Source organism: Bufo gargarizans, chromosome 6 (genome assembly GCF_014858855.1).
Source record: "Bufo gargarizans isolate SCDJY-AF-19 chromosome 6, ASM1485885v1, whole genome shotgun sequence".
Taxonomy (NCBI): Eukaryota; Metazoa; Chordata; class Amphibia; order Anura; family Bufonidae; genus Bufo; species Bufo gargarizans.
Window position 1 is genome coordinate 121,724,923 of NC_058085.1, and position 15,582 is coordinate 121,740,504.

Sequence of the window (15,582 nt, forward strand, 5' to 3'; positions counted from 1 at the left end):
AATAAGGCATGAATCCAGTGTGTCCTCAACAAGTCCAGCTGGCAAACTATCTGTTAGGGTACATTCACATGTCCGATATTTATGGATCCACATCCGTTCATTTTGACACCATTGCGGACAAGAATAGGCTTTTCTTTCATAGGGCTGGCCGCGTGTGTTCCACAAAATGTGTAGCGCACATGGCCGGTATCCGTAATTTGCAGACTGCAAAACTCACATGGTCCTGTGAATGTACCATTAATGTCAATGATGAAAATCATTGTTATTTCAGGCCAAAGGGACGCCACCCCCGCAAACTGTGGAAGGATGAGGGTCGGTGGGAGCATGATAGGTTTCGGGAAGATGAGCAAGCTCCGAAGTCTAGAGATGAGCTAATTGCTATGTACGGTTATGACATCCGGTCATGTAAAAATTCTGAGGCGATTCACCCACGTCGACCAAGAAAGCCAAGGTATGTTAAACATTTTTTGATGGTTGCTGCTTTCATGACACATATCCCTGAAGTATAGCGGACATATGCTGATCCAACTTTAGACACTGCAAAATTTTACTGTATTCACTGAAAGTGCCATAAAAATTTACCTTTATTAATGTTGCATCTAAAATAGAATTCAAAGTATTAACAAACATGAGCCCCAATGATACTAACAACAAAAATGGTGATAACACAATAGAGAGCTGGGCAGGGATGGGGGAGGAGGAGAGGGCTTGTATATATCTATTCCTCATCCTAAACCCTGTCCCCGGAGTCACACCCTAATGGTGGATGCACTCTGTGCGCCTACCTATCCTCAATTGTAACAAAAAACAAGGGGATCCGCTCACTTCTGTTTCCCTCAGGACAGGTGCTCCAATCCAAAATTGAGTCACCCCTCAAAATGGTAAGTAGATATGTAAAGAGAAAGGATTGGTCACTCTTATATGGAAATATATGGTATTTATTTGGTTAATATTACTAATATCAATTAAAATGCAAAAACAATAATATAAAATACATAGAATAAAATGATCTCCTATATCTATTCTCTATTAATCATGTATAACGGAGACGACAATGATTTCAATACTGGGCTGAAAACGGTGTTGCAGTGTCTTCACCTAGATTAGATAGTCTATTAGATGGAAGACAAATTGATACAAATATTCGCCCAGTGATTTGGATACAGTTTCAGTTGAAAGAATAAATCAATTGTATAAAAAGAATGAGTCTCTATTATTTGTGTCAAAGTTCATATGTCTGAACGAAATCCCACTTGTTGTTTCTATTCCTTTTCTTGATGTTAGAAATAATATATGGCACTGTTAGTCCATGCAAAAATACTTTCAAACACAATAAGTGTAGACGAATTGGCCGCTGTAGGCCGATGTTGCACCGTATGCGTCTGCTGACTGATGTACTGTATTATAAAAATTATCGCTGTGTGTACAGTTTCAGTTTTCACAGGCAATGTGTTTAATCGGTGTTGGCTAGACGTTATACCCACTGGGATGGTGGGCTTACCTTTAGTCGCGGCCGTCAAATAGAGGTAAGGGCTTGAATGCGAGACCCTGCTTAGCTGGATCAGCCGGCGTCCCGGCTGCAGGGCTGCTCGCGTCCCACGTGTTCTCCGCGGGAGATTTAAACCGGATATACAAAGTCCTTCCTTCTCAGCGCCGGTAGATGACGTATTGCGGTGATTTTGACAATGGATCCAAAGATTTCTTTTTCTTTTTTCTTTATCTTTATAGTGCACTTTAGTAGAAGATGGGGTATCCGTCCAAAAGTATAGCGCCATACTTTTGGACGGATACCCCATCTTCTACTAAAGTGCACTATAAAGATAAAGAAAAAAGAAAAAGAAATCTTTGGATCCATTGTCAAAATCACCGCAATACGTCATCTACCGGCGCTGAGAAGGAAGGACTTTGTATATCCGGTTTAAATCTCCCGCGGAGAACACGTGGGACGCGAGCAGCCCTGCAGCCGGGACGCCGGCTGATCCAGCTAAGCAGGGTCTCGCATTCAAGCCCTTACCTCTATTTGACGGCCGCGACTAAAGGTAAGCCCACCATCCCAGTGGGTATAACGTCTAGCCAACACCGATTAAACACATTGCCTGTGAAAACTGAAACTGTACACACAGCGATAATTTTTATAATACAGTACATCAGTCAGCAGACGCATACGGTGCAACATCGGCCTACAGCGGCCAATTCGTCTACACTTATTGTGTTTGAAAGTATTTTTGCATGGACTAACAGTGCCATATATTATTTCTAACATCAAGAAAAGGAATAGAAACAACAAGTGGGATTTCGTTCAGACATATGAACTTTGACACAAATAATAGAGACTCATTCTTTTTATACAATTGATTTATTCTTTCAACTGAAACTGTATCCAAATCACTGGGCGAATATTTGTATCAATTTGTCTTCCATCTAATAGACTATCTAATCTAGGTGAAGACACTGCAACACCGTTTTCAGCCCAGTATTGAAATCATTGTCGTCTCCGTTATACATGATTAATAGAGAATAGATATAGGAGATCATTTTATTCTATGTATTTTATATTATTGTTTTTGCATTTTAATTGATATTAGTAATATTAACCAAATAAATACCATATATTTCCATATAAGAGTGACCAATCCTTTCTCTTTACCTATCCTCAATTGTCCCTGAAACGCCCTTTAAAGTATCAATAATACATAGGACTAATAACAGTTACCCCTCACTAATTTCCTGACGCGTTTCCTCTTGTACCAGATTCATCAGAGGGCAATCAATATCAGACTACCTATAAATATAGTCTCTAGTGCAGAAGTAGATGAAAATTAGGACAAAACAACACAATACTACACGGAGACAGCAAATACAGCTGTGTCTTAAATCACGGCACACACTGACTGCCACAGTTATATATGGTGTAAAAAAATAATCATTCACTTCATGATGTAAACTGAGGCAGAAAAGACAACTTGTGCTACTCAATAGTACACTGTTATGTGCTGGAATACGTTAGATAATGAGATAAATATGCGTATCTGACGGCTCGCAGTGGAGCCACTAATTCTATTCCAGACTAGGGTGGTAAGAGCTGATGTCTGTCTCACGGTTGGATGAGGGTCCTGTGCTGTGCTTAGATGAGCAATGCTGCTTTCGTGGTATAAGAGAGGAGCACCGTCTTGGTTGCATTTTGTCCTTCAACTTGGAGGCTTTATATTGACGAATTGTATTATAAGTCTGTGTTCACACATCTTTGCAGGTATAGCAGTCCTCAGAGGGAAGATGAAGATGAAAAGCCTAACAGACCTTCAAACCGTTACCAGGAGTCTAATTCTGCTCCTCCACCAAGAACCTACAACAATCGCAGTACTCCCAATAACGGCAGAGCCCCCCCTAATAGGACTTATTCTCGGCCAGGATACAAAGAGAATCGGCCTGCCAGCTACCCTCCTGAAGATGGTGCTACCCCACATTCTACTTCAGAGAGAAGGCAAGAGTATGGAGGCTACCGAGGGAGAAGTACAGAGCAGACTCCATCACAGCCCAGTGAAAGCTCCACTGAAGTGCAAATCAAAACCGAACCAGCAGCTGACAAACAAGTGGAAGATCCATCACCTCCACCTCCAGATCGACCTGTGGAGAAAAAGTCCTACTCCAGAGCTAGACGCATTCGGGTTAAAGGGGGAGAAGCAGGAAAGAGCATAGATGACACAACATTCCCTGACTTGCCACCTCCCCCACCTCCTCAGATACCTACGGAAGTGGTTCCAGTGCCCTCCCCTCCAATACCTGTAGTGAAACCTGGTGGCTGGGAGCCTCCTGTAGAAGGTAGTGTGACAGGACTGGAACAGGACTTGTCACAGGTCAACATTTCAGATCAAAATTGGAGTCCAGGACAGTCAACGTACATCCCTGCACGTGGTAAGGGGGCTTCCTGCATTGCTTTATATACGGCTTGTTCATATATCGGCTGTCATTTGCTTTGACATCTAAGGAAAGGAGAATGGCCCCCTGCTTGGCAACTCCATTAGTTTTGTCTGTGCTAGTTGTATGCCACAGTTATTGTGTTACCCATAATGTTTTTGAAGCTGTGACTAGTTTCTCCATTTGATATGTTTGTGAAGCTGGCCCAGGATCGAGCATGGGTTATAAGACTTCAATTTCTACTTCATCGGTACAGCAAATCTGTAAGGGTAACATATGACCGCTACAGGTGTGCTGTAAGAATACACCAGACATACAGGTTTTGGAGCCTGACAGTCACTACAGAGAGGGGCTGAGGGATCGCTCTCATCTTGAATGTAATGGATAATAAAGGAAAGCGTTTGAGGAGTATTTCTCTCTCTGATGTTCATAGTACATTGTATTGGTGGAGGGAGTAGTAATGAAGTCCCCTTCAACAATTGCTAGAAATATTGGGGCAGATTTACTGAAAATGCACCAGATTTCAGTGGTTTGTGCTGGATGATAAATTTACACCTACTGTTGGTTGATATACTTTGCAAAAGTGTTTTGACACATCCTAAGCCTTGCCTCTTTCAGTTCTGCCACAACCAGTTCCCGCTAAAGCACTCCCCTTGCCAAGTGAGGCACAGAGGGGCATATGTATTAAGACTGACGTTTTAGACACCGGTCTTAAGAAAGCCCTAAGTTTTGAGGAGTCACCGGCCTCTACATAACTTCGGCAAATCGTCTGCCAGTTCTAAATGTATGATGGCTTCCTTGCTGTCTTCCATTTAGACCTTTTTCTATGCCTGAAACAGACGTAAAAAATGGTAAATGAGACAGGCCTGCCAGCCCGCCCACGCCATGCCCACTTTTCTTAGACCTGGCGTGAACAGGGAGAAGTCGCAGATTGCTGCACAACTAGCTGTTGCGTCGCAATCTGCGCCTGTAATAGCCTGATATAGGTGTATTTCAGCTTAATAAATGACCCCCAAAGTGTCTAAACACTAAAATGAACGTGGCGCATGCCATATGCAAGAGATTATTTTTTTGGGGTTGAAAAATTTAGCACATTTAGCTTAGTAAATAATTTGTTATTTTTACTCTCTTCTAGGAATTCCAAATCATATTCACATGGCTGGAGGACCTCCCCAGTACAACCGCTTGGAAGGAATGGTAAGTCATGCTCAGATCTCTCTAAGGCTTGCCATATTTTAATATGTACAAACTGTATTGTATTTAAACGAATTTGTAGTATTAACCAAAAATACATACAGTGGACCAAATAGTCCCTTTACACAGACAGACAATGTGGCCAGTTGTTAATCCACTCCTATTAAATGATCTATAGCGGTGTCTGACATTTTTTTTTAAATGTTTATAAAAAAAAAACTGTAAATACAATTAGATAGGTTGTGTATATACAATATCTGCTATTTGTTAGTTTCATCAGTAACTATCATGGTCTTCTAGGGTGTTCAGAGTGGGCGTGTTAAAAGGTATTCCTCTCAGCGTCAGCGACAAGTGCCAGACCCTGCTCCCATGCACATCAGCCTTATGGAAGGACATTACTATGATCCACGTCAGTGTCCGCAACACAAGTTGTTACAATTTCTATCCACATAAACTTTACACAGATCAGATTAGACTTTTTTTTTTTTTTTTCTTTGCAGTCCAATTCCAGGGACCAGTATATACTCATGGAGAAAATCCCCCTTCTATTCCCCCTCAAGGGATGATTGTACCGCAAGAAATGCACCTTCCTCATCCAGGTATCTCTTCGCTCCGGGTCTTTTGTCCTTTGTGGCATTGAGATTGATTAATTGATTCTGTAGTGTTCAGTTGACCCATATGATTGTAATCACATTATAAAGATTTGCTTTTATCTTCGAAAGGCGGAGTCTGTCAGCAGTTTAGTTAATACAAAACTGTTGACAGATACAGGTAAGGGCTTTTAATCAATGGAGTGATGTAAAACTCAGAAAACCCTTTTTAATAAACATCTATCTGCCTTTGACCACTTTCTTACTGTCAGTATTTGTGAGCCAAAACCAGAAATGGAAACTATGAAATAATGATTACATGATGTAAGACACAATCATACTTTTCTTTAATAGGTTCCATTTCTGGTTTTGGCTCACAAATACTAGAGTGGTTCCAGCTGTAGTGGTTCCGGTGAATTTACTGACCGCGTGAAAGTGACATTAGTCTGGTTTCACACAGCTTTGTGTTTTTAACTAATTCCCTTTTATATTTCCCATTCCTATTGGATCCACTACTGACTTTGGCTAATAAAAAAACACTGGAAACCTGCTACAAAAATCTTATTCTGAAAAAACTCTGTGTGAAGCTACCTTTTAACAAGGTGCCAGTTTAGCACTTGGCTGCCCGTCAGATTCCAGCATCTCTTTTAGTTGCTTTGGGGCAACCTGAAGTTTCCTTGTGCCTAAGGCCATTAGTTATTGGTAATTTTGTCAACTACAAAGGGGTTTCCTCTAACTAAACCATAGCTGTCCTTAGTATGTGTGGCTGTGCCACCCCATTCACCACTGCTCTCTACATCCTCTAGAAGTCTAGAGATGCCTTCATGTTCAGCCAGGTTGAATGTGGCATGTGTAAAATGGATCCCCCCTCCCAACTGAGGCTCATTCTGGTTTGTGTATGTGCAATGGTTTACTTGCTTGTAGTTTTACAACCACTCTATCTTTTCTGGTAGTGAATACATATTGGCTTATAGTCTGAGCCATTAATGATACAGGGGTGTGCTTCAGATTACTTGAAGACATAGCAGTGAGTCTCGCACATTATTATAACTTGCTAATCGTCTGTTATCACTTTCAGGTTTGCACCCGCACCCGCCTGCTGCTCCGATGTCTACCCCAAACCTTTACCCTGGCCCAGTTTCCATCCCCCCTGGACAGCCCCCTCCTCAACAGTTATTACCGCCACCTTACTTTACTGCTCCCCCTAGTGTCATTAATTTTGGAACTCCAACCTACCCTTATCCACCAGGTGCTCTTCCGCCACCGCCACCACCGACCCATTTATATCCCAATACACAGGTAAGATATGATGTTGTGTATTACTAAATCATAGTCACCTTTATGTATAATTACTAATATGTGACATATATAATTTTTTTTTGTTAAACCTTCTAGGCCCAGTCCCAAGTGTTTGGAGGAGTAACGTATTATAACCCTGTACACCAACAAGTTCAGCCGAAGCCTTCACCACCACGACGCACATCACAACCAGTCACTATAAAACCACCACCACCCGAGGTAACGTGAAGGAGCAATATGTCTTACAGTCTAATTTCAGTTAGTCTACAGTTTAGATTCACTAAATTTAATGGCTGGCATGTAATACTACACATCCCCTGCCGCAACAGGGGACATCATCACTAGGGTCCCTGAAGCTTGAAATACAGTGATCAGCCAGATGACAGGTTAGCTTCAGTTGTAGAGGGTTGTGCTCATAAGACAACCCCTTTAGGCCTTAGGGTACGGCTACACGCATCGGTTGTGGCCAGGATCGCTGGTGCATGTCCTTTCTGCTGCAGCTCTCTGCCACAGCTTCTAACAAGAACATATGGCTTGTGGCAGTTGAAGATTTATACTGAGCACATTTGACCAACCCAGTGAGTCAGGACGTGATGAAAATAACAAACAGCAGGTGGCGCTCTACAGATAGATCCTATTGAATAACTTGGTGGCTATACAAAATGTTTAAAGGGCTTCTGTCACCCCCACTAGCTGGTAGCAGCCGCATCCTCCTATCATAATGATGCCCCCTCCGCATGTTGATTGACAGGGCCAGCGAACGGGATCGTTCTCTGCTGGCCCTACCGTACCGGTCTTCAATCGGCGCAGGCGTACTGAGAGGCGGGCGCTCGCTCGGCCGCTCCATCCTCAATGCGCCTGCGCAGATGACGTCACATCTACACCAGGCGCATTGAGGATGGAGCGGCCGAGCAAGCGTCCGCCTCTCAGTACGCCTGCGCCAATTGAAGACAGGTACGGTGCAGGCGCAAAATTTTGAATGCAAACAGGGCCAGCAGAGAACGATCCCGTTCACTGGCCCTGTCAATCAACATGCGGATGGGGCGTCATTATGATAGGAGGATGCGGCTGCTACCAGCAAGTAGCCGCCCTACTTGCCGGTAGCAAGGTAATTTACATATTATAAAAGTACGTTTTTAGCAAAATCTACTGAATTAATTCCATGCGATTGCAAAAAGTATTCAGATCCATGTTCTGGTTTAAAAAAATTTAGAATGTTTTTTGACACAACCCATTTAAGTTTGGCAGCTTTTATTACGGATTTGTGACATAATAGGCCTGCTGTGAGTTAAAAAATCTGTTGCATGGTCGGTTTTTCACTCCATTCACATGTATTGGGCATTGTCCTTTATTGCAGACTTTCAGTGCTACATTCACGTCACTCTTGAAAGTTGGATTTAGCATCTTTCCTCTTACATCCAGAAAACATAAAATATTTATTTAAATCCTTTCTTCCAGGAAAACAGACACTTGAAGGCAAAAGAGAAGAGCAGCTCCTGAGCTCATGTTGTCAACGCCTCATTTCCCAAGAAGAGTGTCCTGGTTTATAGAACAGTATTTTATTTTTTCCTTTTATTTTTTTAATTTTTCTTTACTGAAAAAAAATCTCTCGGGCCGTGAGGGATTCCCCAGATTTTATTAGAACTTTAAGCTGTTCTTTGCACCATTCACCAATAGAGATGTCGTTTTTGGTATGTTGATAGACCATTAAATGTATATTGTTACATGTTTGGATATATGTAAGGAAAGTTTTTGTTCTTTTGCTGCGTGCCTACGTTCCTTCTGTCTTTGTACAGCTTTTTATTTGGAAAAAGCGCAAGTGAAACTGCTGCTAAAAAGAAAAAAAAAAAGTATTCAACGGATATATTAAAAAATTTAATCTTTGAAGTGTTTCCAAGATATTTTCCTGAATAGAACAAGTTGTGAAAAAAAAGTTCTTTCCATCAACTTCCAAACCGTTGTCTGTAGTTTGTAATGTTGCTAAGAAATCCCCCAGACGTACTTGTATTCGTATTATTATTTTTTCTTGTCTAGAGTGTTGTCCCGGGGGGGAGGTGCTTGACATAGAGATTCTCTGTGGCACTCTTTGGATTCTTGTCATGCTCCGCCCCTGGAGGTCCAGTATCGGGCTATACACAGTTTGCTTTGCCTGAATTGGAAGCCCATAGTTGCTTTAAGTAAGCAGATAAATGACGTTAGCAGGCTGCAAGTTATGGCAGGTGGACTTTAGTACATGAAGTCTTATTGCAAGCAAGATTAGAAGTTCTTGCCTTTTAGTTTCTGCCTAAGTATGGATATCAATCAAGAGTCCTTTATTTTTGCATCATATGCTATAGTTATGAGAAGAAATGATTGGGACTGAAGCTGTCCAGTAGGCTGTATTAGTCTAGGGGTACAGACTATAGAGGCCGCATAGCTCGCACCAATGCCCATGTCGGCAACTACTGCGTGCTAAAGTAAATGCCTGTATAATTTCTCTTTGCTTTATAATATGTATTACCATTTGAGATGGTCAGTTCGGTTATTGTACTGTAGCTCAAATATGGGGTTGCATGCATAAAAAAAAAACCACAAAAAAAACAGTGTTGCCCGTAGCAACCAGTCACATCACTACATATTCTAGGAAATTGAAGCTGAAATCGGATTTACTTCGCCCCTACAGCTGTATACTGAATAAACCTTTTGTTTTGAAGAATAATCAAACCAATATACACATTGTATTTTAGGAAAGCTCTGCCTATAGCACTCGGCTACACCAGGATTCCTAGTGATTGGAGTGGGTTGTAATGATGTTCTGGGGTATGGGAATGTGTATACTGCTGACCACCCACCCATTCAGCCTCTGGATATTAATGAGCGGAGACTTCCCCTAACTGATGTACCCTGATGTATGACCAGCTTTAGAATACGTGTCCTCTCAAAAATTCTGGTCCAGCGGCATCCATTGTTGTTCTTGGTGGCTGCAGAAAGAAGGGGGACTGCATCTGAGAAATGTAAAAATATTAAAGGAATGCTCTGGACAAAACAGAAACATTGTGCTATGTCTAGAGCAGGGTCTGAGAGGGTGGAGCATGACAGCAATTCTTTAAATCTGCGTCATGCTGCGCCCATTCAGACCTGTATGGGAATTTAAGGGGTGGTCAAAGTTCAAACTTTTCTGGGACAAACGGCAGGGAGGCTGGAATGTCATAGTGACACATGAATGGTTTTGATCGGAGGGAGTCCGATAGCTGAGACTCCCATTATCGCAAAAATGTGGAGATAGATGCACCCTCTCTCTCCTTTCAGCAGCGAGGAGACAGCACTCCATGTGTGCATTTTTAACTCCATGTTTTCGTGATTTATGGGGTCCAAGTACTCGAGGGGAGGGGGGGGGTTGTTGGGGGAATATATGGCTTTGACATATCAAGCGTTTTGAAAGTACAAGGACACTTTAAACTTACCTTCCTCACCTCCTCTAATCCAGTGCTTTAGTCCATTCACCACATTATACATATTGAAGTGTTGCTATCATTGTCATAATGGCAACTTTTATTTCAGGACTGTTCCCCTTTTCCCCAAAAATAGAACCTGGAAAAAACACTGCTGCTGGAATCCATTGTCAAATCTGTTGTCTTCATAAGTGCTGGTTCACATTCATCTGGCTAAGGGCTCATGCATTGGCAATCTGCAGATCCGTAAAGCACGGATACCATCCATGTGCATTCCGCATTTTGCTGAATGTAACGGTCGGCCCCTAATAGAACAGTCCTGTCCTTGTCCATAATGGGACATGTTCTATTTTTTTTTTTTCCGGCCCCAATGTCGTGAATGGTTCCGCATACGTGCTGGAACGGACAAAAAAATGTATGTGTGACAGAGTCTAGTATATCCAGGAGCTGCACATATACAGCAGCCTTTCTTTGTCGTCCCTATAGTCAGTATACATGAATCTTGAGGGCTCTTTCACACGAGCGGATGCCGTGCGTAGAATCCACTGCGTGAAAGAGTTCCAAGCCCCGCTCCGTACAGCAGAGACACGGAGCATTAACATTATTGATAATGCTCCGTGCCTCTCTGTGATCTTTTTACTACAAAATCACAGTGAGATAAAGTTGTCACCGTGATTTTGTAGTAAAAAGATCAGAGAGTCACGGAGCATTATTTATTAATTCTGTGTCTCTGCTGTCCGGAGCGGGGCTTGGCTCTCTTTCACGCAGCGGATTCCACGCACTGCATCCGCTCGTGTGAAAGAGCCCTAAGTTTCCACACATTTATTGTAATCGACATAAGAATATAGGAGGGGGGGGGGAGATATTTGCTTAAATCGATTTCTCCAGCTATTCTAGTAATTAAATTATATTACACTTTTACTGTATATTAATATATGCGCAGGTTCAAATATGGCTGACCAAGGGTAGTGCTGTACCTTGGTTGCTTGCTTTCCTCATCACTAGTTATTCCTATCCAGTAATAAATCTCCTGCTATGTAGTTAAGAAATGGTTACATGCCCTCAGTCTGTCTCATGAAACATACAATTCATACTTAGCTGCTCTCCACCGTTCTTGTCCTCCACGCTGTGTCCATGTTCATGTTCCCAGAGTCATCTAGTGCTCCATGGTCATGCTTGGCTGCAGCCAATGACTGGCTTCAGCGGTAATATGCCGCTTGTAGCCACATTACTGCTGAAGCCAGTTATTGGCTGCAGCAGAGCATGTGACCATGCAGCATCAGATGTAAACACTCTAGGGACTGGAAAACTGACACAGCGGAGGCAGCACAGAGGACTGGAGCGTCGGGAAACGGGTAAGTATGAATTTTCAGTTTCAGGAGACACGCTAAAAGTAATTATTGCCAGAACACCCCTTTAAATGGCTTTTGAACCATGAGTGTTAACTGCTTCCTTGCCAGAGGGCTATACCTGATGTAAGTGTATCACAAATCACTGGACGTGGACGGGTTGTCCTTTTTGTATTTCTCCCCTCTTCCGCTTAGTCATGTTTTTGAAATGTTCTTGACCTAAACACACTGTGATGGCTTTATTATATTTTTTATCATTTTGTTCTGTGCAGGTGTTTGTTTTCTTTAAAATAAAATAAAAAACTGTATTTTTTGTGAACTGAGAATAATTCTAAGTTAATAAATCTTTGTGGAGTTTATCTACTATCTTTTGTACGTGACTGTTTGCCTCTTTCTTTGCACTGCTTACAAATCTGTCTGTTTTTATGGGTTGTGACAGCTTCTGAGAATTAGAGGGGGTTCTAATACTGATCTGACATTAAAGGGGTTGTTTCATCTCAGACACCGAACCTATCTGACATTGGTGGCATACCCTAGTGATATGTCACCAATGTACCAGGTGGGCATAACCCTCTAGGTTACTAGTGTGTCATAAAGGCTGTTTAGACCTAGTCCGAACCCTGAGCTTTTTCACGTGAGGCAAAACTGTGTTGTTTTCTCCCAGGTGAACAAGTGCTTTTGACTTATTTCACCTGTAGATGGCGTGCAGGCAATAAAGCTTATGTGGTTCTGCCGCAGCAAATTACAAGTGCCATTCTGCACATGAGAAAGCAGCCTGAGTAAGGCCCCTTTCACACGGGCGTCATTTTTCTGGCCCGGCTAAAAGCCGGGTGCGTTGCGGGAAAATGCGCGATTTTTTTCTGCGCAAGTGCAAAACATTGCCATGCGTTGCACTCGCGTGAGAAAAATCGCGCATGTTTGGTACCCAAACCCGAACTTCTACATAGAAGTTCGGGCTTGGCATTGATGTTCTGAAGATTGTATTATTTTCCCTTATAACATGGTTATAAGGGAAAATAATAGCATTCTGAATACAGAATGCATAGTAAACCAGCGCTAGAGGGGTTAAAAAAAAATAAAAAATTATTTAACTCACCTTAGTCCACTTGCTCGCGAAGCCGGCATCTCCTTGTGTCTCCGCTGCTGATGAACAGGACCTGGGGTGAGCTGCTCCATTAAATACAGGTTAAGGACCTTCGATGACGTCACTCCGGTCATCACATGGTACGTCACATGATCTTTTACCATGGTGATTCACCATGGTAAAAGATCATGTGATGACCGGAGTGACATCATCGAAGGTCCTTAAGCTCTATTTAATGGAGTAGCTCACCCCAGGTCCTGTTCATCAGCAGCGGAGACGCAAGGAGATGCCGGGCTTCGCGAGCAAGTGGACTAAGGTGAGTTCAATTTTTTTTTATTTTTTTTTAACCCCTCTAGCGCTGGTTTACTATGCATTCTGTATTCAGAATGCTATTATTTTCCCTTATAACCATGTTATAAGGGAAAATAATAATGATCGGGTCTCCATCCCGATGGTCTCCTAGCAACCATGCGTGCAAATCGCACGGCATCCGTACTTGCTTGCGGATGCCATCCGATTTTCACACACCCCATTCACTTCTATGGGGCCTGCGTCACGTCAAAATCGGAAAATATAGAGCATGCTGCGATTTGCACTGAACGCACAAGTGATGCGTTAAAAACATCGCTCATGTGCACAGCCCCATAGAAATGAATGGGTCAGGATTTAGTGCGGGTGCCATACGTTCGCCGCACGGATCGCACCCGCACGGAAAACTCGCCCGTGTGAAAGGGGCTAAGGCCTCATGCTTACAGATCTGTGTGCATGCTGCATTTGGCTGTGGACTCATTGGGGGACATTTATTACCCCTTAGTGACCAGCCTGTTTTAGGCCTTTCTTCCTTTTTTCATCGTCGCGTTCCAAGAGCTATAACTTTAATTTTTCCATCTATATAGCTTTATGAGGGCTTGTTTTTTGCGGGACAAGTTGTAGCTTTCAATGGTGCTATTTTGGGGTACACATAACTTTCTGATTAACTTTTATTAACTGTTTCTGGGATGGAAATGGGAAAAACAGCAATACTGCTATACGTTTTATGGCGTAAATTTTTCAGTATAAATAACATAATATCTTTATTCTCTGGGTCATTACGATTACAGTGATACCAAATACATAGTGTTTTTTACGGTTTACTTTTTTGCAATAAAACTGCATTTTTTTTTTTTAAGAAAAAATGTTTTTGCATTGCTGCTTCCCAAGACCCATAACTTTTTTTTTTTTTTTCTTTCTATGGAGTTGTGTGTGGGCTTGATTTTTGCAGGAGGACTTGTATTTTTCATTGGTGTTATTTTGGAGTAAATGGCGCTTTTTTGATCGCTTGTTGTTACGTTTTTACGGTGACAACTAAGAATAAATTAGCAATTCTGTATTTTTTTTTTTTGTTACAGGGTTTACCGTAGGGGATAATTTACGTGATATATTTATGTAGTCCGGGTCGTTACGGACGTGGCAATGCCAAACATGGGGGAGATATTTTTTTGCTATTTTTTATTTCATTGAAATAGATTTATTTTTATTTTTTTTATGGGATATTTTTTTTTTTTTTTTTTTTTTTTAACCACTTAATAGACCCACATGGGTTGTAAAAAGGCGTATGGGTGGTCACTAAGGGGTTAAGCTTTTTGCACCAGAATTATGGTGTAAAATGCGCCAAAAGAATGGTGTTTTGATTTGCACCAAATATATCAACTGTTTTCTCCAGAATTATCACCATAAAGAATGCATCACGGCAGAAATGAGTTATAAATGTCAGTGGGTGGGGCTATCAAATTGGCGCATGTTACACCTCATTTATCATCCTCTTATGGGCATAAATGGCTTATTGTTGACAACTACGCCAGCTTATGTGGTGGTTTATGTAAAAAGTAGCATTTATGGTATAAAGATGTGACTTTTTGTCAGTCGCATTTAAGAAATGAAAAACAACTCATGGAGACAAGTGATAGTTAATATATATATTTAATACTTAACAGGGTTTTGTCAGTTAATTGTCATTCAACCAAACAATGACAAATGTCCTGAGTATGAGACAAAAGTCGCAATTTACCAGTGGAAATGTCGCAAATACGCTTTAAAAGTCGCAAATATATTTCAAAAGTCGCAAGTGTGGTCTGGACAGAAATGGTGCGTAAAGAAATGGCAAGGAATAAAACCCAAAAAGAAAGCAAGTGTTAGTCACAGACTCCTTTTGGATAACTGCAAAGGGGAGCAGAAAGGAACATCAAGTGTTAAGGCAAATGGTGGGAGGCTGCCAGTGGTGGCTGAATATGCCGCAGAGACTGTAAAGGACAGATAAAGAAAAAACCCAGCCACAGCGAGGGCGCCAATCGCCTAGATGTAATTTATGGAAGTGACATGAGGTGAAAGAAAAGATAAAATTCCAAAGGGTGTTGTCAAAAGCTTTACGATATGAAGCAATCGGTGTATAAAAGTAAATATATATATATATATATATATATATATTTTGTGAGTGACTCACTTCACTGGGGAGGTAGTCTATGGGATAAGCTCAAGACACCCATAGGCTTAACTCTCCGGCCAGGATCGCTTGTAGAATCTCAGGAAGAACCACAGAAGGCACTTCTGGAAAATTCCCTTTATTGGTATTAAGGCTCAATGCGTTTCGGGGGGTTTCTTAGCAAGTACCCCCTTCCTCAAGAGCAGACAATATACATATACAATAAAATCATAAGCATATAAGAGTGTGTCAAATTAAAGAA

At 41.7% G+C, this 15,582-nt stretch overlaps 1 protein-coding gene across 2 annotated transcripts in view; it reads left to right on the forward strand.

Annotated features, from left to right (window-relative positions):
* CASC3 (CASC3 exon junction complex subunit) overlaps positions 1 to 9,769 on the forward strand; it is a 37,650-nt gene extending 27,881 nt beyond the window's left edge. The window contains exons 6-13 of one of the 2 annotated variants that reach the window (XM_044297223.1): positions 272 to 451; positions 3,251 to 3,912; positions 5,051 to 5,112; positions 5,410 to 5,518; positions 5,610 to 5,708; positions 6,778 to 6,998; positions 7,095 to 7,217; positions 8,457 to 9,769. In XM_044297223.1, coding sequence (XP_044153158.1) covers positions 272 to 451; positions 3,251 to 3,912; positions 5,051 to 5,112; positions 5,410 to 5,518; positions 5,610 to 5,708; positions 6,778 to 6,998; positions 7,095 to 7,217; positions 8,457 to 8,498 — 1,498 coding nt within the window. In that variant the 3' untranslated portion in view covers positions 8,499 to 9,769. The remainder of the gene's footprint in view (positions 1 to 271; positions 452 to 3,250; positions 3,913 to 5,050; positions 5,113 to 5,409; positions 5,519 to 5,609; positions 5,709 to 6,777; positions 6,999 to 7,094; positions 7,218 to 8,456) is intronic. The other variant, XM_044297224.1, reaches the window with a different exon arrangement.
* Positions 9,770 to 15,582: the final 5,813 nt, after the last annotated feature.